This window comes from Lycorma delicatula, chromosome 1 (assembly GCF_047948215.1).
Source record: "Lycorma delicatula isolate Av1 chromosome 1, ASM4794821v1, whole genome shotgun sequence".
NCBI classification, from domain to species: Eukaryota; Metazoa; Arthropoda; class Insecta; order Hemiptera; family Fulgoridae; genus Lycorma; species Lycorma delicatula.
Window position 1 is genome coordinate 322,017,558 of NC_134455.1, and position 24,827 is coordinate 322,042,384.

At 30.0% G+C, this 24,827-nt stretch overlaps 1 protein-coding gene across 1 annotated transcript in view; it reads right to left on the reverse strand.

Moving 5' to 3' along the window:
• The window catches only part of Root (ciliary rootlet coiled-coil, rootletin), a 340,123-nt gene that overhangs the window by 47,254 nt on the left and 268,042 nt on the right, over positions 1–24,827 (reverse strand). Inside the window, exons 19-25 of the mRNA XM_075382006.1 lie at positions 21,815–21,998; positions 17,326–17,501; positions 14,886–15,071; positions 8,660–8,720; positions 7,532–7,715; positions 3,157–3,372; positions 2,306–2,507 (exon numbers count right to left, since the gene is read on the reverse strand). Coding sequence (XP_075238121.1) covers positions 2,306–2,507; positions 3,157–3,372; positions 7,532–7,715; positions 8,660–8,720; positions 14,886–15,071; positions 17,326–17,501; positions 21,815–21,998 — 1,209 coding nt within the window. The remainder of the gene's footprint in view (positions 1–2,305; positions 2,508–3,156; positions 3,373–7,531; positions 7,716–8,659; positions 8,721–14,885; positions 15,072–17,325; positions 17,502–21,814; positions 21,999–24,827) is intronic.

The window sequence follows — 24,827 nt, forward strand, 5'->3', positions numbered from 1 at the left end:
AACAGAGCTTATAGAAAAACGTAAAGGTGCAGACAATGAAAATTATTACTCTTAAACAATCAAAAGGATGGGTTGGGTACTGGTTCTGCAGACCAGGAAACATAAAAACGGCAAGGAACCAGCAGACACGGTCAGTAGTTTAGCAAGACTGAGTTCATTACAGCATGCAATAAAAGCGATAACAGTCAGCATTCGATAATAACTGAAGAACACGTTACGAATATTCCATTTTGGACAGTGGTTGAAAACAGGAAGCAGTTTGTTAGTTATTTGTAAAAGTAAATAATTCAAGCAGAAAATAAACTGCATAAATTATAGATTTTTCTATTGTTATCTTATTGTAAAATTAATATTAGTTTCTATAGTTCATAAAAATATTTTTTGTAAATCAGACTGTATTTTGATATTTATAATATAGGTGACACAGAGATGTATACCCATTTTGGAATGAACACAACACAGGTAATTTTTCACCAAATTTTATTACGTTGGCTAGAACATGTGGAAAAACAGATACCATTTATATTAGATGGCAAAAATTACTTCTGGAAGGTGACGACCATCTTCCCTGATTCATGTTTCAAATCAGGAAATGAAGCTGACCCATACCTGTTCCAGTGTCTCCTATGTGATGTGGTACCTCCCTACGAATACCTGTCTTCAGTTGCTGTGATGTACAAGGTTTCTCGATGTACACCTGCTCCTTTAAGTATCCCCACAGGAAGAAGTCAAACATACTCAGGTCGGGAGATTGAGGAGGCCAAGGAATATCTCCAAACCTGGAAATTACATGACCAGGAAACAACTGTTGTAGGATTTACATTGAATGAACAGCAGTGTATGCTGTCACCTCATCTTGTTGGAACCACACTTCTGGAGTGTGGTTCCAACAAGAACCAAACGCTGGAGTGCTGGCTGGTAAAAGGTGGTATTCATGTTTGTGTACTGATGAGAATTCACTGTCACCGCTACAGCCTCTTCTGCAAAAAAGTAGGGACTGGTAACATAACGCCTAGATATTGTGGGCACACTGTCACGTGAGATGAATGCAGAGGTCATTCATACACCTATCTTGGGTTATCTGATGACCAGTACCTACATTTTGCTGGTTGGTATATCTGTTTAGATGGAAATGCACCTCATCACTCATAAACACATGCGCATCTGGTTCATCATGAAGGACTTGCAACAATCATTGCAACAAAATCTTTCCGCTGTTCATAATCTCTTGGGATAATTGCTACACACAAACCATCTTGTACGAATGAAATTTAAGATTGGTTTTCAAAATTCTCTTACCAATTCCTGTTCCAGTCGTAATGATATTACATGGCGCCGAGCCAATTGTTGCAAACTGTGGAGAATGCTGCTCCCTCTATCTCTCTCTCTCTCTTTCTCTTCTGTTCTCATCATACATTCAATCTCTGGTGGCATTTTCAAAATCACATTACCTGTGTTGTGGAAATGTTTAACCCATTTCAATATGGTTTTCCATGTTGGGACTGCTCTGTGTCGGCCAATGTTGAAATGATGACAGAATGACCTCTGAGCTGTCACAACCGAATCGCCACCTCTCACACACATTGTATGTGAACACGTGATGTTCCACTGACCACTCAGGCATGGTAAATGAAATAAATGGCATTAGTTCACACACTTGTGATGACAAACAAATTACAGATTGGAGTAATAATAACAATGCTCGATTCATTCCAAAATGGGTATACACCTTTGTGTCACCAATATAATTGTCATTAAATTAATTTTGTCTTTTTACTTGAATTATTATTTTGTACTTATTATTATTATTATTATTATTATAATGATTTATTTTATTTATATATATTTGAAAGTAATAAATTGTATTTATAAGGAATTTTTATGTGCGTTAGTGTCTCGATAACAGAGCTGAACCATGAACACGCAACAGTATATTCTATCTAAAATATTGATTGGAATAGATGTTCCTCTTTAAACATTTTTAAGCATTAAAATGCCTGCTTTATATATATATTTTTTTAATAATTGTGCATTCTGCTTAACTGATGAAGGCTGAATCCTTAGTTTATGAAAATTTGTTAGTAGTAGGTAATAATTAAGAGGTTATTTCATGTACAGGTAATTGATGCAAGATGTATGTGAGTAATTGATGTAAGATTTACACAATTTCCTATTATTCTTCAGTTGTTTTGATTTTTTTCTAAGCTTACTTGAAGTCTCTACATTTTTCTCTGCAATAAAAAAAATGAAGACCAATATTCAAGTCTTATAAGGTTGTCAACATAGTTAAACAGGAATATACTACCTCGAACTGGACTCCAGCGTCGTGAAGGTGAAAGCAATTTAAAAGGAAGATTAACACTTCCATCCAACTGAATTCCAGCAATTCGGCGTAAAGTAGATCCTACACTGCTCAACTTTTGTTCAACCTCCTTTTTAGCAGCTTCTAGTTGCACTAATTGACCATCTAGAGCTCGAACACGGCCTTCAGCTCCTCCAAGTCTCGCCTGTAAATGAAGAAATCATTATAAAGTATTATTATATTACTAATTTTCAATTAGATATCCATCATTCTTCCTCAAACCCATTAAATCAAACAGATATTTAGAGATAAGTAATATTATTATTTTATAAAATTCTTGCTAACCAGTTTTAATTCTCAATTCATTCAAATATAACAAATTGATTTTATTATGATTTCAACTTATAACTAATCACTTTATTAGAACTTATTACTAAGAGGATGTACACCAGTTAAAAATTTTAAATTAAAACAATCATATTTTTTTTAACAGAGCATAATTTTACTAATAGGTTATGTTCAGTAGAAGAATACAACTGGTGCTAAAAATTCACAATCATAAATGATAAAATAATTTTTAAAAAATAAATGTAGGATGATGGCTGTTTATTTTTTTTATAATTCATTTTAATATAATGTACATAAAGACAATTAAATCAGAGGAATGTGCTAATGAAAAGTTAAACAATTCTATAAAATCTTTGAAAAATTTTTATCATTAAAAACTAGTTAATAGATACTTATTTTCTGAAAAGTATGTTTATGGATAGAAATGAAAAGGGGATAACTAAAATTTTGGGGGATTCATATACTGATCTTGGAGAGATATCATTATTAAGGATAATACAACTAACCTTAAGTTCTTGAATTTGTTGAGTAGCATCTGCCAAACACACTTCTAAATTGTGTTTTTGATCTTCTAATTTTCTTTCTTTATTCCTTGAATCTTCAAGTCGTACCAAAAGTTCTTGTTCTCTGTTGCGCCAGCGCTCATCTTCTTCATCAGAACGTGCTCGAAGACGCACAACATCCTGTCTAGCACTGTCTAAACTACCTTCAAACTCCATCACCTAAACAAAGCAGCAGTTATTATTTTAAATAAATAAGATAATAAATTGATTATCAAAATTATACAGTTTCTTCTAAAATACAGAAAATAAGAATGAAATATTAACATAACACTTCAGAGAAATTACTCTAAGCAAGTGTTTGTTACCTTGCTAAATCATACATTTTTTTTGCTTATTTTGCCTAAAATAATGAACGAACAACAAACCTCTTAATTTTTAAAACGGCAGCTTTTACACTTTATAATCAATTCCAAAAATTGCATCTATGGAAATAATACCATGACCCCCAAATACTAAAAGTACATTATGAAACTGTGTATCAGAGTAGCACGGGTGGTTAAGTACTTGCCTTCTTGTGCAGTAGATTAATAAATCAAGATCTGATTGAAAAGTCATATTTTAATCTAAACAGTTCCTCAGTACTCTTCCTGGCCAACATTTTGTTGTTGGGTTATGATTAACAACAAATTTTGTCCTGGCAATCTATATATGTAACAAGCTACAAATATACACATTATATAACACAGGATGTAGCTGCTTATGGGCTCTGATAAAGACAACTATGCCACACATCTGGATACTTCCGGAATTATATATAAATCTAATCAAACCAAATTATTTAACTGAAAAAAAACTCTTGTGAAGTTCTGTATAAGAAGGCTGACTTCTCATTTTCGACACCCTAACTATTTTGCAGCAAGAAATGCACTGATTTTCAGAGTACAATGCACTACATATGTTTGATTAACAAGTAGATCCTACACACAAGCACCAAGTTTCAACTACTCACCACTGTGACTCACTGCATAAGCATATGTGAAAAATACACCATTACACAGTCAACATAACCTCAAGTTGAGATTATATTACCTGTTGTCAACTTTAAATTGAGCGTAACTGAAGAACAACTTAACCAGTCTTCATAAAATCTTTACATGCAAAATGTCAGGTACACTTCTACGGCATATCTAAATTTCAGTGAAATTGAGCAAATAGTTTTAGAGATTTTCAATCTACAAAATTATCAAATTTTTGGAAAAATTTAGTGTAACACAAAAACAACTCTACCAATCTTCTTCGAATTCCCATATGCACTACTTCAGATACACTACTAGAGCATATCTAAATTTCAATGAAATTGATTAAGTAGTTTTGGAAATTTTCAAGTCACAAAATTTTATACATGAATGATATTTTCATACCCGCATATCTCAAGACAAAGAAAATTCATTTTTACCCTCAATCCTGCCATGTGACTGAAAATACCTCAAATTGAAGTTATGTTGCCTGCTGTCAACATTACATTAATAGATTTTAAGTGAATGGTATTTTTGTACTCATTATAACTTAAAATGTAAAGAAAATTAAATTTCATCCCCCAATCCCACTGTGTAACTGAAAATAATATTGTACTTTCTTAAAAAGTCTGTAAAAACAATATATAAGACACATTGAATTTTGAATTAGATCACATTAAATCAAATTAAAAACTTGTTTAGAAAATGTAACAAAATTTAATATTAGTTAGATTACTTTTATAAGTGAATTTCCTGCCTATATTTAAAAATAAATATTAATTTATGTTTAAATGTCACAACAACCTCAAGTAGCAATAATCTATTTATATCATTATTTAAATTTAATATTACTTTAAAGAAGTAAAATTAAGTTTCTTATTTCATTTCAAATAGAATTTTAATTAATAGTTAAATAAAATAAATAGTAAGTAAACTATATTATTTATCTGTCATTGTTGTTCACATTCCACAGCAACTGAACAGATGTAATTGTATACTTCTATTATGAAATAGTACTAAACACCCCAGTATTATAAAAAAATATCAGTGTGCATGCATACAACACAATAGGCTGGTTTTAATGCTTTAAAAATAAACATTGATTTTTCCCACTGTTCACAGAATTTTTACGAGTAATCTTGATGCATCACATAGATTTTTTCAGTTGGTTTTGCCACTTTATAAGTAAAAAGAGTACAAACACTCAATTTCTAAGATTAAAAAAATTGCTTTGTTCACCCAAAATGGAAATCGTATGCCCAGGTCACTGTCTTGAAATACACAAAATTAAATATTTAAAAAATTTGATCCTTCCATAGAAAATTATGTTCTAAAATTTTTAGAACATACTGTATTATTTTCTTTGCTATACAAGACAAACAAAAAAGTCCTATGAAATTAATTATAATGAAAATTTCTTCTATTCTGTGTTCAGCGTAAGAGCTATCCTAGCTGATGTTTGTAATAGTGAGATTTTATTGTGGCATGTGTGATTGTGTTAGTGCAGTAGTGTACCAGGTGACTTAATTTGTTATAGTCCTCACCAGCATTTATAATACTCTTATCTTCTATTTTTACAGACGATAAAGTATTATAAAGTATTTAAAGTTATACCAGGTTGTCAACAGTGATATAACTGCAAATATGGCTGCCATATAATTAATTTATAAATAACTCGATTCAGTCAGTGCCAAATGAAAATACCAAATAATAAATTAATCATTCTTACATTATTTACTATAATTTAAAGAGAGAGTTTTATAATTTTTATGTGTAACTGTTAAGAGCTATTAATCAATTTAAAACTTTGTAAGATGGTAGTGTATAATTATAATTCATTAGGGCGTTATGTCTCTATGATTATTTGACCAGCCAACTTTCGCCATCAGCTGATTATTCTTTTTTCATTATTGTAACGTGCAATAATTTTCATTCTTAGCTAGTAACTCATAAGGTGAACATCTCTTTAATATATTAATACAATCTTGATATTTTACAACAATCAATAATCGAATCACATCATAAGTACATTCATAAGTAATTTAACGCATTAACTCTATTATCATAATTATAATTATGTATTATAATTCAAGTCAATAAAATAGTTACAGTCTACTTATAAATCAACAAATTCTTTTCTATAATTAAACACAATCCTAGAATTTAACAATGACAATCCTATTATATTTAATTTCTCAAACATGGTACTGCTGATATGTTAAATGAATAAATTAACAATTAATATAATCCACCTTACCAGAACGTTGATATATACTCTACATCTTTTGGCTTATTTGGAAGCCATCATCAGGAGTTAAAGTTAATGCATTTAAAGTCAAAAGTTTAAAAAAAAATCATACTTAATTTTTTTAATTTATGTTTTATTTATTTTTATATTTATCATAGTTAAATTTTTAAATCATAGTTTTTTTTAATTTTAACTATGATTTTTTAAATTTTCGACTTTAAATGTATTAATTTTAACTTCAGATGATGGCTTCCAAGTAAGCCAAAAGATGAAGAGTACATATCAAAGTTCTGGTAAGGTGGATTATATTAATTGTTAATTTATTCCTTAGTATATTTCTAGGAAGAGTGTTAACAGTAACTTTTGAGACAATCTATTACAATAATACACAATTCTTTTACAACAGCTCTCAAAGTGAAACGAGTATAGCAGACTATCAGAAATTGATAGATTATTCACTGAGCTAAGGCATTAAAACTTTAAGTAGTGACTAAAATGATTAAATAATTTTTTCTCAAATATTGCAGTTTTCAAAAATAGCTGAATAATTGAAAACTTTCTCATTTTATGATGACTTTATCAGTAAACAGTATTTTAAATTATTTAAATCATTTTTCAAGACAGTATTTTTAAATGAAATGTCAATACATCACAAAATTTTGCAAAAAAATCATAGAAACAAAATACACGTTTGAAAATCAGCGTACTTTATCATCAGCATAAACATGGAGTTTGTATTAACAAAATATCTCTTAAAACTTAAGGAAATGCAATGATATAAATTTAAAGGCTTTTTTAATTCACTATAAGAACAGTAATGGTGCAGGGTGAGATAATGTAAATTCTGAGTGGCGTTAAGTATACTTCTCCAAAATTTTTGGCCTTGTTCTTATTAAGCTTTAATACAAGCACAAGAACACCCCAGAAGACTGGAACTCACTGCATATCATTCATTTATATAAAAAATATCAGAAGTTTTTTTAGGGAAACTGCTTTGTTAAATTTTTGCAATGGAGCCAAATAGTAAGTAAATAGCATTTTTACAAGTGTTTATTTATGGTGGAAAAAATGGATGGCTAACTAATAGTTCACTATTTTTTTTACAGTCATTCACCTGTTTACGTAAGTTGTGTGCCTCCTGACGTGCTCGCTCTCGCTCTTCAGTTTCTGAGGATAGCCGTGCTTGTAGTTCCTTTTCCTCGCTTTGGCAGTGTGCTAGAGCAGACTGTAGCCTTGATAATTCTTCCTGCAATCCTTGACCCTGCTGACCACTTTGAAGAACTTGCTTTTCCAATTCTCTGCCAAAGTAGAAATATTTTTATGATTTAAGGTTAATTCTTTACGTACTACGAATTATTTTAGTGCATTAAAAATATTAATGCTTAATCATAAAAGAGAAGAAATCAGAGTAAGAAAATATGATAACACTGAACAGACAGAAGATCTAGGATAAGAATACAGCCAAAAATCTAAGGGTTAGATTAAAGCAGATTAGTACTCAGGATTGAAAAATAGACTGTAAGGTTTTTTCTTATCATGGATTTTTATGGTGTGATATGATATTTCAGAAGTGACTTGAAATAAATTAAAAAGTACAGAACAAAACATAAAAACAGAACAATAAAGTACTAACAATATTATCACTTTGTGAAAAAAAAATGATTTAACTATTATTAAATAATTTGAGATGATTTTTTCTAAGTTGATTATGAGACAAGTATTTATATCAATAAGAACAGCTGTCTAAGAAGAACGCTAATGCAAAAGAAACAAAAAAATGAAAAGTAATAAGAAACTTGAGCAATTGTAATAGTGAAAGAAACATTAAATACAAATTAATATCATTTTCAGTGTCAGTAAACAGTACATTACAGCAAGAAAATGAAACAATTTTATTTCATTTACCTTTAAATACTAAACTTGTAGCATACTCTTGTAAAAAAAAATCCAAAATACTTTGAAAGAGAAAGGGAAGCATGTGGGATACAATTCCTATATTATTTGGAGGAATATAGTTCTGTTAAAGATAGCAGTAGTGCATGATGAGCAGCAGTGACACTAATAGGAATAGAAGTTAAACCAATCAGTACAACTTGAAACATGTAAACAAGTAGTGAACATAAACAAAAAAGGCTCCATAAAAATTAAAACTATAGTACTTAATGACTATTAATCACCTTATCCTTAAAACCACTGATGATTTAAAAATAATAGAGCTCAAAATAAAAGAATTAGAAATTACCTATTCATAGTCTGAAGTTTTGCTCTGTCTACTTCCAGATTTGTACGTCCTTCTTCAAGAGCTGTAAAAAGTAAACATTTTTAAAAATAGATATATCATTATTCTAATTTTTAAGAAATACGATGTGCGACAATAAAGTAATGAGACTGATTTTTCTTTGCAAGATGTGGCAACCCTGCAGCTTGCGTAGGCACACCATCTTTGACCTTGGTCTATAAGCTACTTCTAGTCCAAGCGGCACATTGATGCAACTGCTCAGTCATGAGTTGTGCTGTACTAAGTGAGCACGTGTTTGTGTCTCTCCTTACAGAAATGAAACCGCAAAATATTGCGCAACGGTATGCCATTTCTTTTTGCGTTAAATTGGGTGAAAACGCGACAACTTATGGTAAGCTTCAGAAGGCTTTTGGAGAGGAGGTTATGTCAAGAGCTCAAGTTTTTCGGTGGCATAAAATTTTTAGTGAAGGCAAACTGAATGTTGAAGATGAAGACCGCAGTGGACGACCATCAACCTCACGGATAGATGTTAACTTGACCAGGGTGCGTGAAATCGTACAATCTGATCGAAGATTATCCGTGAAAATGATTGCAGAAGAACTCAACATCAATTGAGAAACGGTTCGTCTAATATTAACTAAAGATCTTGGTATGAGAAAGATTTGTGCAAAAATTGTCCCCAAAAATCTCACACAACAACAGCAAGAAACACGGAAAAATGTGGCAGCCGATCTGTTAGAGCAAACGGAAATCAATCCAGATTTGTTGAGCCGTGTTATCACTGGTGATGAAGATTGGTTTTTTCAATACGATCCAGAGGCAAAACGCCAAAGTTCGCAATGGTGCTCAAAGGGATCACCCAGACCAAAAAAAGCTCGCATGTCAAAGTCAAAAGTGAAATGCATGCTTGTGTGCTTCTTCGATTCCAAGGGAATTGTTGATAAAGAGTGGGTACCTCCTGGACAAACAGTTAACCAATATTTCTACAAAGAAATTTTAGAAAGACTTCGTAAACGTGTCCATGCCAACATTGCTGATAATTGGATTCTGCATCACGATAATGCGCCATCCCATACTGCTCTGTCAGTACAGCAATTTTTAACCTCAAAACAAATTTCAGTACTACCACAGCCACATTATTCACCAGATATCGCTCCGTGCGACTTTTTTCTATTTCCAATAGTCAAAATGGCGGTCAAGGGACACCATTTTCAAACAACACAAGATGTCCAAAAAGCTGTGACGAGGGACACAAACACGTGTTCACTTAGTACAACACAACTCATGACTGAGCAGTTGCATCAATGTGCCGCTTGGACTAGAAGTAGCTTATAGACCAAGGCCAAAGCTGGTGTGCCTACGCAAGCTGCAGAGTTGCCACATCTTGCAAAGAAAAATCAGTCTCATTACTTTATTGTTGCACCTCGTATACTCCCTATTTTGTGTATAATATTCACAAAACATGAATTTTTAGTCTGCACCAGTATGAAGAGCACTACAAAAAATTGAACCACTTTTAAAAAAGTATTTGTAACTGATCCAGAACTTCACTGAGAGTTTGTAATGGTACTTAATAAGAATCTACATTTATGTGCATACACATGTGTACAGATGCACATGTGCAAACAAGTGTGTATCTACAGTGTAACAGATTATTTGGTCTATTATCAGAACATTTTTTAATGCACATTTGTATTAAGAACTAAACATTACAGCAATATAAAGTCTTTTTGAACAATAATTATTATAAAATAAGAACAATGAGGAAGTTCTTTAGCTTGTCATTTTTATGTGGGTGAACAACAGGTTGAGTTATTATCCATCAAAAACCATATATAATAAATTTTGAACAAAGATAAACTAATGACAACATAATTTTTATACAAAATTCCTGAAAAACTTTAATGGGATCAATATAAAAAACACAAATTGAGTTTTGTTAAGTCTAGTAAAAAGAGAATGGAATTAATGATGTGAGGATTGTAAAGAGGTCCTTTACAGAATATGAATTTAAGAGTGTTTGTAAAAAACATCTTTTAGCTAATTAAATCATATATATAAATAATTTTATTAAGCACGTCTAGTGTGTTATAAGTAATAACTGACCTATGATAACACCAAAATAACATATTTAATATAAGTGATAAGTTTGTATTATAACAACTATTTTTTATAAAACTTAAAAAATAGTATGGTGCCTCTGCGCTCTGCCTCAAATAAAAAAGTTTAAATTGTTGGTGTGCATAGCTGAATTTTGTTAATGTAAATATAATATATTGTTAATATATATATATATATATATATATATATATGTATATGTATATATGTATTTATATATAATTAAAACAGGAGTAAGACAAGGAGATGGCTTATCACCGTTATTGTTCAATTGTATTTTAGAGAAGATAGTTAGAGAATGGAGAAAGGTGATTAACACCAAAGACCTACATCTCGGAACAAAAAACAAGATAGTTGTTATAGACTGCTTAGCTTTTGCTGATGATATGGTGTTAATCACCGATACAATAGAACATGCACAAGAACAAATAACAGAACTCCAAAGACTAGCAGCTAAGGCTGGCTTACAGATCTCCTTTGAGAAAACACAATACATTACAAACATCAAGAACGCGGCACAACATCTTAAAATAAACAGAAATAAAATAGCCAGAACTGACAGTTTTAAATACCTAGGAGAATGGATAACACAAAACAATAGTGAAAAAATAGCTCTAGAAAACAGATTACTCAGAATTGGAAAAGCATACACTATCACAAAGAATACCTACAACAAGAAATCCCTTTCCTGGAACACCAAATTAAGACTACCAAACGGTAGTTAGACCAGAAGTACTATATGCAGCAGAACACTGAAATAACATAAAGTACAGGATGTAGAGAGAATAAAGAAAATAGAGAGAAGAATCTTACGGAAAATATTAGGCCCAAAAAACAACATAGGACTAGATTATAAACAAAGATCAAACCAAGAGCTATATTCCAAAATAGAAAAAAAAACAGATGTGATCAAGAAAAGAAGACTGCAATTTTATGGACACATATACAGAATGGAGAACACCAGACTAACAAAACAGATCTTCACCCTACTAAACACTCACAAGAACAAGATAACCTGGCTTAAAGAAATAGACAATGACCTAGTAAACAATTCAATATACTCAGACATTTTAAAAGACAGAGCAACATTCAGAAAAACAATACAGGAATTAGAGTTTCAGGAGAGGAAAAACTCACTTGTGGAAGAGGGAGAAAATGGACTCAAGAAGACAAAGAACACCACTCTAGAAAATGAAAGAAGCATGGGCTAAAAAGTTGATTAAGCGTGACCTCTAAATGGGCTATTCAAAAAGAAAAAAAATATATATATTTATAAGTAAATTTGCCTGGTATGTGGATGGGAGTCTAGCTGAGCAAGAGAACATACCCTGAGTTGCAGATAAAGGAAAGACCATTAGTATGATGGTCAGTATGAATCCAAATAGGTGCTTTGAACAGGCAATGGTAATAACTGAAGTATGGTACAATACTACCTAAGGAGATAGTGTATAGTATACCTAAAGATGTTAAAAAGCAAAACCAATAAGGACATTGGCAATGGTTAATAATTGCTTGCTATAAATAAGCTGACATGTACAAACCCCTCTTGTACAAACTTGTACAAACAAAGCCCTCATGTACAAACTTGAATGCTTGTAAGAATTCTGTTTGTAGATGCCAAATTATGGACTAATACAAACTCACGACCAGACACTGATTCTGATTGCAACTTAATAATTATGAAATGTAGGTTGAAGTTCAAGAAATTAAAAAAAAAAATGAAAACAGAAATAAAAGAAAAAATTTGAAAAAGCATTATTACAGATCTAGACTTTACTACAACAGGTGATCTGGTAAAAAATGATTGGATAAGGATAATAAAGGAAGTAATTAGGATAGGAAGATGTTGGGTATAAAAGTAATAGTAGGTAGAAAACCATGGAATGAAATATACTAGCAGAGAAATGCAAAAAATAAAAAAAATGCAAAAGTTGATGAAGCCATTTGTAAGGGCAACCGCAATTTAATTAATGTTAGTTGTCCTTATTCAGCTGAGGAATGTTTTAATTTTTTTATTTCATTTATTTTTCTATACATTTATTTATTTTTTAGGAAGGAGATTACGATCTATCAACTTTTGTCACTGACAAACTCTCACATGACGCATAATATAAGCAATTTTTATATCATACGTAGTATATGTACAGTATATAATTTCATTGTAGGCACTTTAATATGCTTTTGCAGTTGAATATTTTTCTGCAAAACTTAATGGTTGAGCCAAATTTATAATATTTTTTCTTCAGTCAGCGGAGAACATGAGTTGCATGCAAATGTGTTGGCCTGTCTCATTGAAATCATAATAAAACAGACACACACATATCTTTTTATTTAGTTTTACTGCATGATTTTAATTAATGTATTTTAGCATAATTTACATGTGTTTAATAAGTGCGGTAGAATTAGGTGAATTCTAAATCACCAAAATATTTTATTTATTTTATCTAAAAGTAGACTTATCACCTTTTTCGAACTTGAATTAGATGAAGAGTTTTGTTTTAAAAAGAGTATGAATACAAGGAAGGCATTCTGATTCTCAAATTAATTTTAAAAAGAAGTAAAGCATTAAAATTGTTAAATATGGAATAGGCAATGTTGATTAAAATAGAATAAAATGTTTAAAATTAAGAAATTCAGAAAAATATATTGAATGAAGATTATTTGCAATCTGTACAAGAATCGGTTAACAGTTGAAGATTGAGAAAGACAAGCTCTAATTCAGAAAGTAGTGAGGCAAGGATGTACTCTGTCACCATCACTTTCAAAATGTACGTAGGAGAAACAATACCAAAATTGAAGGAGCCCTTATATAGTACTACAAGACAATATAGAGGTTTAAAGATTTGGTGATAACATTGTTCTTTAAGTAGAAAACAAAAATGAGTTATAAAAAATATTTCAAGGCATGTATTAATTCCTGGAGAGAAATTTAATTTGAAAATAAATAAGGCTGAAACAATGATGACTAAACACTGCATTGTGACAAACTAATTAAACATTCACTGATAAACATAACTTGGGGGTATACAATTTAAACAACAGTAACTCCAGTGAATACTACACTGGGTAGAATAAATGCACCCATAGATAAAGTGTACATAAACTCGATACAAAATAAAATACACTCAGTACTGTCAAACGTAGCTGCAAACCAGTTCATAGAAACCAGATAAACATACAAAAATATTAACTACAACATGCAGATTTAAAAAATGCAGTAATCCCTGAATTCACAATTTCATTGCTGTCTAGAATGTGAAGTTTATAAACATCTTAAAGTTGGTAAAACTTTAACAACAAATGCAATAGAACTTTCAACCACATAAAGAAGTTTTCTAATAACTTAAAGGCAAGTTCTAATAAGTGCAATGAAAATTATCAATTTTAAATCATAATTTATTAAGAGGTAAAATAATTTATTCAGACATTTGATCATAAGTAAGAAAAACTGGTGGTTATACAGACCATGAATATGTTTGCGAACTGTAGATTCTTCTTATTTTTCATGTTAAGTTCTAATCTAACTTTACATTTCTAACATACTACAACATTATCTAATCTAACTTATGTTTTATAATATATTCAAATATATTTAAAATTTAATAAGTTATGTACAATGCTAGATTTTAGCTCTGATTAATCTCACATAAAAACAACACTGATTAGAATAAAAACTGGGTGACAGGCAAGGTGGGAGGAACTACAGTTGTAGAAGCACTTTTTTCATGAGAAATCTTAGCATAAGAGAAAAAGGTGTAAAATTTATTGAATACATAATTATTTATAAATAATTTATTCTTTAAGACAGTCTAAAAGATATGTGTCATAAAAGTGAAAGTAAATTATATTAAAAAATAACTGAATTCCATCTAACTGATAACAGATTGTAATTTGTGTTAAGTTGATTGTGATTTTAACAAATATTGATATAAAAATAAAATTAATAATAATGTCAGTTATCACATAACATTCACCCATATACTTGAATAGGTTAGCTTTGGATGGCCTAAGCTGACCAACAAAAATTTGGATATTAAATCATTTAAAGTGCTTAAAGTAGTGAGTTAATTTTAACCATGGAGTTAATCTACACAAATTCTACTGATCTTACATGATATTTTTTGGAATGCCTCTTCTAATGTCCTAGACTGCTCTCTTTTATCTCCTTCAACACGTTTGACAATTTCTCTTAATTCCTTATTAGTGCTGCTGTATTTTTCTTTCTCAAAGCTGGCATCACTGAGCTGTCTTCTTACATCAGTCAATTCCTTTCTCAGTTGTTCAGCAGCGTTTTCCGCTGTTGGAAACATAAAAAGGCATTTCTTAAGTAGTTATTTTCATAATACTTAAAACAAAACAAAGTAATCTGTAAAAAAATCTCCTATCTCTCCAATGGATCTTTTATCATTAAAAAATTGTCAGAAAGTTAGATTATAAGCATTGGTGGAATTTTTCAGTAGTTACTGGCTAACAAATCTTTTAGATTAAAAAAAGTTTAGAACTGAAAATAATTAGAAAGAAGTTAGTTAATTAGTTAACAAGTTAGTTAGTTTAATAAGTCAACTTATTTACAGTATTTTTATTTTAAATGAAGAGATGATCTCATCTCAAGATATCTATTACCTGTTACACTGCATCAAAAAAATAAGGTCATTCCTTTTTGTTTTGTGATTCTACCCAGATGTAAATTCCAAGTACATTTATTTCCTTCTCCATAATTGTGTGAGCATTTTCATCAGATCATTTAACAAAACCATGACACTTTACTTGATCAATCAATTTAAAACATGCTTTATCAGAATACACTCCTCATCATAGTACTCATATGCAAGTACTATGAGTACTACTTTTCAATGGGAAGCGGGGTTTTATACAGCTTCACATGTTTTATAATCAAGTTTCGTAAACTTGTTCCAGGTAAAGCTTAACAGAAGAAGCCTTTGTGTAAAATGTTTAAGAACTCATTACTAATGTCTTTGCAACAAGTGGTTTTTTTAAAAGTGTAATTATTCCATACCACCTGATTGTTGCATCTCCAGTATTTTCAAATGTAGATTTGTGATGTCAATCACAAGCCTACATTTTAATTGAAACCTACATTTGTATTGTAAATGTAAATTTCAAATTAGTATGTTCAAGTTACCAAATGATGAGTTGATTGGGGAATTAGATCTTCAATGGAATTCTTCAAAGACATCATCAGTATCCTAGTTACCTTTCCAACAATGAAGCATAAACAGTTTTCTTATTTTGTATACTAAAATGCTATTATTTTCAATACAGATAAAAATATGAATCTAACATCAAATAAATAGAAATTATATAAGCTGATATAATTAAAAATATGAAACAAAGATTTCCACATCTTTCAGAATTTGCACCTGTATGCAGAGGAAATAGACTCTACCTCACATGTCCTACTACAAATTGTAAAAATAGGCAGTTAAATATTAAAGTTTACCAATTATTACAACAAACTAGCCCTGCCAACTTAAATCAGTGGCTATTTAGATTAGCCCTTCAATCATCAACAACCCAATAGTATACTCTTCCTTTCACACATGAGAGTTATTAGTTACTTTTCAATCATTTTTAATGAGATTATGCAAATTATAATTTATATTATTTTAATAGTTAGCTGAAAAAATTTTCACAGCAGATTTAGAGCTGAAATCTCTAATAACAGAATATGTAAAAAACTATAGTAAGCTTACATTTAACAGTGTAGATGAAATTTTTGCCTTAATATATTATTCATAATTTAAAAAAACAAAACACAAAAACCTTGTTTTAACTTCCATTATCTGAAATTATATTAAAATAATTTAATCTTAATCATTTATTAACAATTATCATTTTATTAATTATTATTTGTTTATTTAAACATTTAAAAAACCAATATCTGTAAAACCTTTTTATAAGATAGGTAAGAGAAGAAGTACAATGATTTACATAAACATCTATTAACAGACATTTGCCTATTTTTTAACTTAAAAATGTTAAAAAAATTCAAAATTTTTAAGCCTCAGTAATTTTAATAGGTTATATTAATTATTTTGAAATTCTTATTTAAAGAATAAATAAATGATGATAAAAGAATAAATGGGTAATGTATAAAAAGCTTGAAATATATTGGAACATGAACATAGATATATCTTGATAAAACAAAATGAGCATCTGCAAGTCGATTTAGTTTAAGAATAAATATGTGGAGTACATATAACACATACTGCAATCAGCTCTTTAATGACAAACCATTGGTAGATGCCATTACACTAGTGGTCAATAACAAATTTATTAATATTTAATAACTGTTAACAATGAAAGTAAATTAAAATGGAAAAATTAGATTGTAGATTTTTAATAATCAAAACAATATATTAAAAGCTCATGCATGATAAACTATAAAAAAACTCTAGTATAAAGATTTCAGAAAAATCACAGGTTACTGGCAATGTAAGTATTCGCTAACATTTTAAAAGAGTGAAAATTCTAACTGATTTCTTTTAACACTTTTATTCATAAAGTATTTACAGTATAATAGGAAATACCTTCTTTTAATCGGCGAGTTGTTTCATGAAGTTGAACTTGTAGGCCATCAACACGATCTTCAGTCAAATGCAGCTGCACTTTCAATTCTTCACATTCTTGTAAACTTAAATCCCTTTCTTTTTTCACCTCTTCAATCCTACTTTCCAATTTTGACTTATCCTCTTCAGCTCGCAACCTTTATTAGGAAGTTAAGTTAAAACAATTAATTAGTCAATATTATAGCGTGATCAATTTACACAAGCAACAAAATTGAACTTTTTTCGGTCAAAGAACAAAATAACAAATAATAGAAATTTACATGCTGAATTTAAATATATAATTAGATTTTCTCCATTACCCACTGTTTTTTTTGTGATTCATAGAAAAATTTGAAAGAAATGAAAGAATTTACATGCACATAAGGCAATATTCAACTTACCTTTTTTATCTTTTTCTGTTTAGCCTCCAGAACCACCGTAAGGTATTACTTCAGAGGATGAATGAAGATGATATGTATGAATTTGAATCAAGTGTAGTCTTGTACAGTCTCAGGTTGACCACTCCTGAGAAGTGTGGTTAATTGAAATCCAACCACCAAAGAACACCGGTATCCACGATCTAATATTCAAATCCACATAAAAGTAACTGCCTTTATTAGGATTCAACTTACCTAAAAACATGTTAGTTGTTTTCCTTTTGTATTTGGCATTTGGAACAAATTTAGCACCCAACGATAATATGTAAGCATTCTTGCACTCCACTATCACTGGTATCAGTTTTCTACAACTGAGATTTGCTGGTGGAAATGTTCTGACGCTTGTCATTGACAGTGCCAAGATTCACCAGAAAGAAATCCAGGTGTGAATCTAAGAATTGAGTTTTTAGGGACATACTAGACCCCATATATTTGAATGAGGGTAATAATTCACCCACAATGTCATGGAAGTTGGGGGATATATTATTTTCTAAAATTCGAGCAGTTTTAAATGACCTCCACACTGACTTTTTGACTTAGCTTAACAGTTCTTTGAACTGTCCACCTCTAATCAAAGTTCTTATTTGAACCCCATATAAATTCCTTCTTTGATTTTAGTGTCATAACCAATAAGAAAATTTGTTCTTCAAATAATTAAATCCATTCTCTTAATGTTTTTGTAAAGCCCTAATTCTATATGCAATGGAGGTAAGAGTGGAGAAACTAACTAGCAGAGGATGTACAACATTTTCTGGCCAGATGTAAGTACTTCATGCACTCACTATTCTTCTGATATAATAATTTATCTTGTCTTATTTGCACAAAAAGCAACAAAATTTATTTCTGTAAATGTGTGTCTGTTTATTGTATAAAATAATGTTATATTCATAATGAAAAATTGCACATAAATAAATAAAAAATTAAACGAAACATCATATACTATTCCACAAGACAATACTGTTTCAAAAAAGCTCACTTTATTAAGGTATAGAATTAACCTTTTGCTTGGAAGTCTAGACTTTTTGAAATCTCACATAGCACATTAGCAACATATATTAGCATGTAAACAAATGCAACATATACAAAACAAACAAAAGCAAATGTACATGAAGTACTTTTGAGATAAGAATCCAAAGCCAAATGCATATTACGATAATAGTGTAAATATTAAACCATTAAATTGCAAGTAGTCCATAGTTAATACATAATATATATACTTCAATAATTATGGGACAGCTGTGTTACACATCATTTATTTTAAGACCGCTTCAGGTAGATTTAAAATTAAAAAATGGTTATTGAAAGAATTATATTATGAGTGATGAAATCATAAAAGCAATAGTTTTATAACATTTTTAAGATACTTACGCAGATGACAATAAAAAAAAAAAATTAATAAAAATTTTAAAAAACTGGTTAAGATGGTTATTTCATTACACAATTTATATTTATTTTTACATTGAATATGTCTGTTTGATATAATCTGAGTGATGAGGTCCATGAGTGATACTTTTAGTATTAATGTTGATAGTCATATTTTCTTATTAAGCAAGTTGTAGATATGACAATAATCGCTATTTAATTACAGTAGTGACCGGCTTCAGTTTCAGTTCTAATAATTTACAAGATTATTGTGTCTGCTACTGTCTGAAATGTGTAATAAGATTTGAAATCATGTAAGCAATTGATTACTCAATGACACATATATTTCACATTTGGTCTAATAGGTATTTCAGTCATTGGTTTATTCTTAAAATACATAAGTAATGAAAACATTTTCTTGAAAGCAGAATTACAAAAAGAACTCAAATGTAAAACTTTTTGTTTTGAAAAAAGAGGTTAAACAGGCTTACACTACTTACTCTCCCAACTCCTCCAATATTGATTTGGAGCCAAAATTCACAGCCATAACCTGCATGCAATTTGACATCTTATAGTTACACAGAATGTATTATTTCATGAATTAAATAGTCACAGCACAAATTTTATAAAGGATTAAGAGTTATCTCATCTAAACTCATCTAAACCAATAAAATTAATTAATTATGACTTGCTTTTTACTTTCTTGCACAAAGTAAAGAAAGTATTGGATCATGAAAAATTTTGGTTTTCAGATTTCAACGGAAATATCTATTTTGAACATCCCTGAATCCATTTTGGCTAGTTTTGGCATAACGTCTATACGTACGTATGTATGTATATACATGTACTTTTAAAAATGTATATATGTAATTTAATAGGCATTATTACATATATGTATATGTAATTGAACATTTGATTATTTAATATTAATTGAAAATTATAATTTACAATCATATTATTTTTGGTTTTTGTAGTTTAATTTTATTTAACTATTCTGGAATTCCTATTTAATTTTATCTACATTAAAGTTAATTACAGAATGACTGTAAAATAGACCCTCACAAGAACAACATATGCACTGAGGCACATATGCCTGATCTTTAATAAGTAGCAAAAAATTCTTATCTTTTATTTGATATTTGTAAATATTTGATATTTTCTATCAAATTCTTGTCTTCAATCTGATATTGTTAGAAAATAGATTTCTCCCTAAGTTGGAGTTGATGATCGTTTTGTTTATTTGTTTTTTATTGCCACATTTAAATGCTCTTTGGTTTAATATAATTCTTCTGATTTTAATGTGTACACGTTCTCTAGTTTTCAAATTTTCTTTCTCTTTATATTCATCATCCTCTCTTAATATTTTTATTCTTTCTTGGTCTTAATGTTCTTCTTTATATTTATCATCTTCTCTTAATCTTTTTATTCTTCCTTAGTTTGCAACATTTTCTTCCTGTTATAATTTTTTTGGTTGCAACACTTTCTTCCTTTTTATTCTTTCTTTGGTTTTAAGATTTTCTGATCTAGTAATACGTGTAATAAAGGGACTTTTACTCTATCCTAATATTTCATGTAAGATTGTTGAATTAATAATTATATAAATATTTGATGTTAATAAAAACTAATATTTCACAATTGTGTAATTGTTCACTTCATTAAATAATTAGAGAAACGTATCTCACTTTCAAATGAAATAAGTTTAAATGAGGTGCAGCAAAAAATGTGTATATGCAATTTAATAGGTGCACAAGGAAGTCATATGGTGTCTAAATCAGATTTTTAAACTTATAAAAATATACTTTCTGAAACTCATTTCAGAACTAGTATTCTCTTCTCACTGGCACTGCAGTTGCAACTTTGTCAGTGATACTCTTAATAAAATAAACTTGTAAGGAGACTAGTTTAGTATGTGATCAATAAGTGTATATTCATGTTACATCAAACTAAGAAATTTAGGGTGTTAATTTAGTCAAATTTTGGGTGATAACTTTTTATCACTGTGTTGAGTTCATGACTTGTATGTGCTATGTTTAAAATCTGCATTTCATAATTATTATCATCTATGGGCCCTGATTGTTTGATGTGATTGTATGTACTGTATCTATGACTGTTTTGTGTGTTGTAGTTGGATGTATTCTTTGTAATTACTTATCTAAAAACTATCACTATTTTCAGAAAAAATAATGTTTACTGTGTTGGTTTCAGAACTACAACCAAAATACTCAAGATTGCATAATGTAATAGCAGCAAACACTGGTAAATAAAGAAACCCAGAAGAATGCAAATTAAACTGCAACAACTGCACTAAATACAATACCAAGCAAACTGGACACCACTGTTCCTACAGATACAAATATCAAACAGATATGCGATTAGAAAGACTGTGATAAGATTTACATTTTTCATTTTATTCTTCCATCTCTTAAGATTTATCATATAAAAAAGTTTCTAAACAAACAACTGAATGTTTTCCCCATAGAAAAAAGTGTAATATGTGAACAGAACTGTATATAAACATGTAAGTTGTATTTATGTATTATAAGCAGTTTAATTACTACATTAAATTATAAAAAAAGTTAAAAACTCAGTAATAATTTTGACATTTATAATAAATTATGTTAAATAGATTAACAAAAAATAAATAAAAGTATATAAAATAATAAAAGCAGTACCTGGTTTCCTCCATTTTAGTTTTCAAGCGTGACAATTCTTCTCTTAACTGATTCAAGGACACTCTATCTTGTTCTGCTCGTCCTGCAGCATCACGTCTTGACTTATCTGCTGAAGTCCTTTCTTCTTCTAATTCACGACGTAAGCAGTCAACTTTTTCTTGTAGAGCTTGTTGATCATGGTGAGCTAAAATTTAAAAATATCTAATCTTATAAGTAATACTACATTTATAATTTTCAAAGCACCTTACAGTCGCCAGAACACTAATTTCAAATGACTTATAAACCTGATTATTTCCACATATTGCTTCAAACCTCTTTAATAAAATAAAATTTATGTGGGTTATAAAGACTTCTGTAATTTCCTAAAGCTAATTTCAGCTTCGCTGACATCAGTCATAGAGGGATAGTGTCTGCCTTTCATCCAGAAACTTCAGTGTTAAAATCTTGGTCGAGCATGAGATTTTTTCATACACTACAAAATTTTCATATCGCATTTTCATGCACAAGTTTTAAGCTGTGTAATAAATTAGTCATCTTAAAAAGTGTATACTTTAAATAAACTGAATTAAATTAAGTTGTAAGTGCAAGTGGACAAAATTGTACTAAGTGTACAGTACCATTTTAATTCAAGATTTATAATTCTAATGTGAATCAACATTAACTAAACAATTTCTACAATAAATTATATCTTAGTGTTAAAAAACATACTAAACACTACAAGCCATTCAACAAAGAATGCCAATTACTGTATTGTTGGCTACATTGTTCCTTTACTGCCAAATCCAATTCAAGTCATCATTATTTTCTTGATAATGCTACTTTTCTATAATATGACAAAAAAATACAAGATGTGATCAAAAAGTATCCAACCTAAGCTCATAAAAATAAAAATATTTAAAGCTAAGAAATAAATTCTTTTCAATTCTAGAGATCACAGCTTTGGTAAAATGATGATAGGAAAATTTATTACAACACTCCAGCTCATGCATCAAAACTTATCTAAAAATTCTTGGCAAAACATGGATAAACATGGAATATCCATTCTTGGCAAAACTTCAGCAGGCTTCTTATTCACCAGATACGGCTCATGTTTTTTTCTGATTTTTTTGTGTGGATTTTTTGTTATTTTCTAGGCTTAAAATTCAGCTTAAAGGAGAAAGATTTGAGGAAAGAGAAGGTAACAAAAGAAATGAGACAAGAGGAATAATGGTGCTCGCTAAAAATCCTTCCAACATTGGAAACATCACTGGGATTAGTATGTTAAATCAGAAGGAGTTTACTTTAAAGGGGACAAAATCACTGAATAAATAGGTTAAATATTTTTGTTTTTATGAGCCAAGGTTGGATACTTTTTGATCATACCTTGGCTTACTTTATTTTCCTTTGGGGTTATGGGCATCAACTTATTTGATTATTAGTCCTTTTCCCAAATAAAAATGATACAAAAAACTTTCCATCCGATAATAAGAACAAGCAATTACCCATGAAGTTAGATATATTATAAACTTAGAAAATCTTGATTTAAAATATATCACATTTGTTTATGGCCTAGGTTTTTCTCAGGCCATAGTTTTTTTAATTATTCTCCATCCTCTAATAGCCTCCATCTCTGACAATAAGGTGTCCAAGGCCTTGAAGTGGTATTTTCATCTATCTCCAATGCCAGGGAGATTCTGCGGCCAGCATCAAGTGATACTGATCCAGATGGAGCAGTGATCATTGCATCCAGACTTGATACACTTCCTGAAATTTTTGAAGCAACCAAAATGCTCATCCTCTTTGTTTTAGTCCTCTGTGTTTCTGGAGGCTCCATAAAAATGTTGTACATGTGGCTATACATGTTGAAAAGCCTCTCTCTCAAGGCTTTCTCTTTCTAAAGTTATCTAAAAATAGACCTGCATCATGCCAAGCTCAGACTTCTTCAACTTATGACTGGTTGAAGGTGTTTTTGGCCATTTTAATGTCTCCTTAACATCCTTATATACAATGTACAATGTCCAATGGTGGCTGCATTTTGACATGTTTTACTGGCTCTTTTTGCAGAGAAGATGTCATCCTGGTATTTACGATTCTTTCAATTATAGAAGCAGACTTGGCGCAGGATTAGAAAGAAGCTGCTTCATATTAAACATTTGGTGAAGAAAGGACAGCAGCCATTTCTGTATAAATCATCAATCAAGGTGTTCAACTGTTGACACTCTGCTTGCTTCAAGATAGTTTACCTTTTGCAGGGCTTTTACTGCCTGAATCGCAGTCTCCATCTTGTAAACCGAAATTTTCCTGAACAGCAGTTGTACCCTTTGTATTTAACACCAACTGAAGGATCGCCTTCATGACTTTCTTCCCCACACACAAAGATTTCTTGTCTTTCACATCTGACTGGTAAAATGGTGAATTTATTCTTCTACTTAGCATATGTTAATGTTCAACAGACCTTTATTGCCCAAGAAAGTATATGCTGACAGACAATGAGCAATGCTAGATATGCGAGCTTTCATACCGCAACTTATGTAATGTTTTAAGTGCTGGCACTTAAAATCAATACATTAAATATTAAAAAAATAAGTCCTGCCCAATTTTTTCTACAGTTTTTAATTTATAAATTTCTGAAATACTATCCTTACATGGCCAGTCATATCACAGGTGTATAATGGATTGAAATTCATCAATTGACCTATTCTTCAGGTCTTAAATATCTACTATAATTTTGTAAACAATGGATTTCAATAACCGTATAAGAAAAAATCCAGTGGTAAAAGATCTCGAGAATGTTCTGGCCATTTTGAAATGGAATATGCTACTACTTAAAATTTGGAGTACTTCAATCTGAGGACTTCTGCTAATAATAATATTTACAATAATAAATTAATAAAAATGTTCAATATTTTTTTTTTTAAATGGGATATTCTGTTTAGAATATGTAAATGTTTTAATGATGATATGCTAATAGAAAATGATCATATTATGATGATATTATGATGATTATACAAGATTTTGTATTATCTTATAAAAA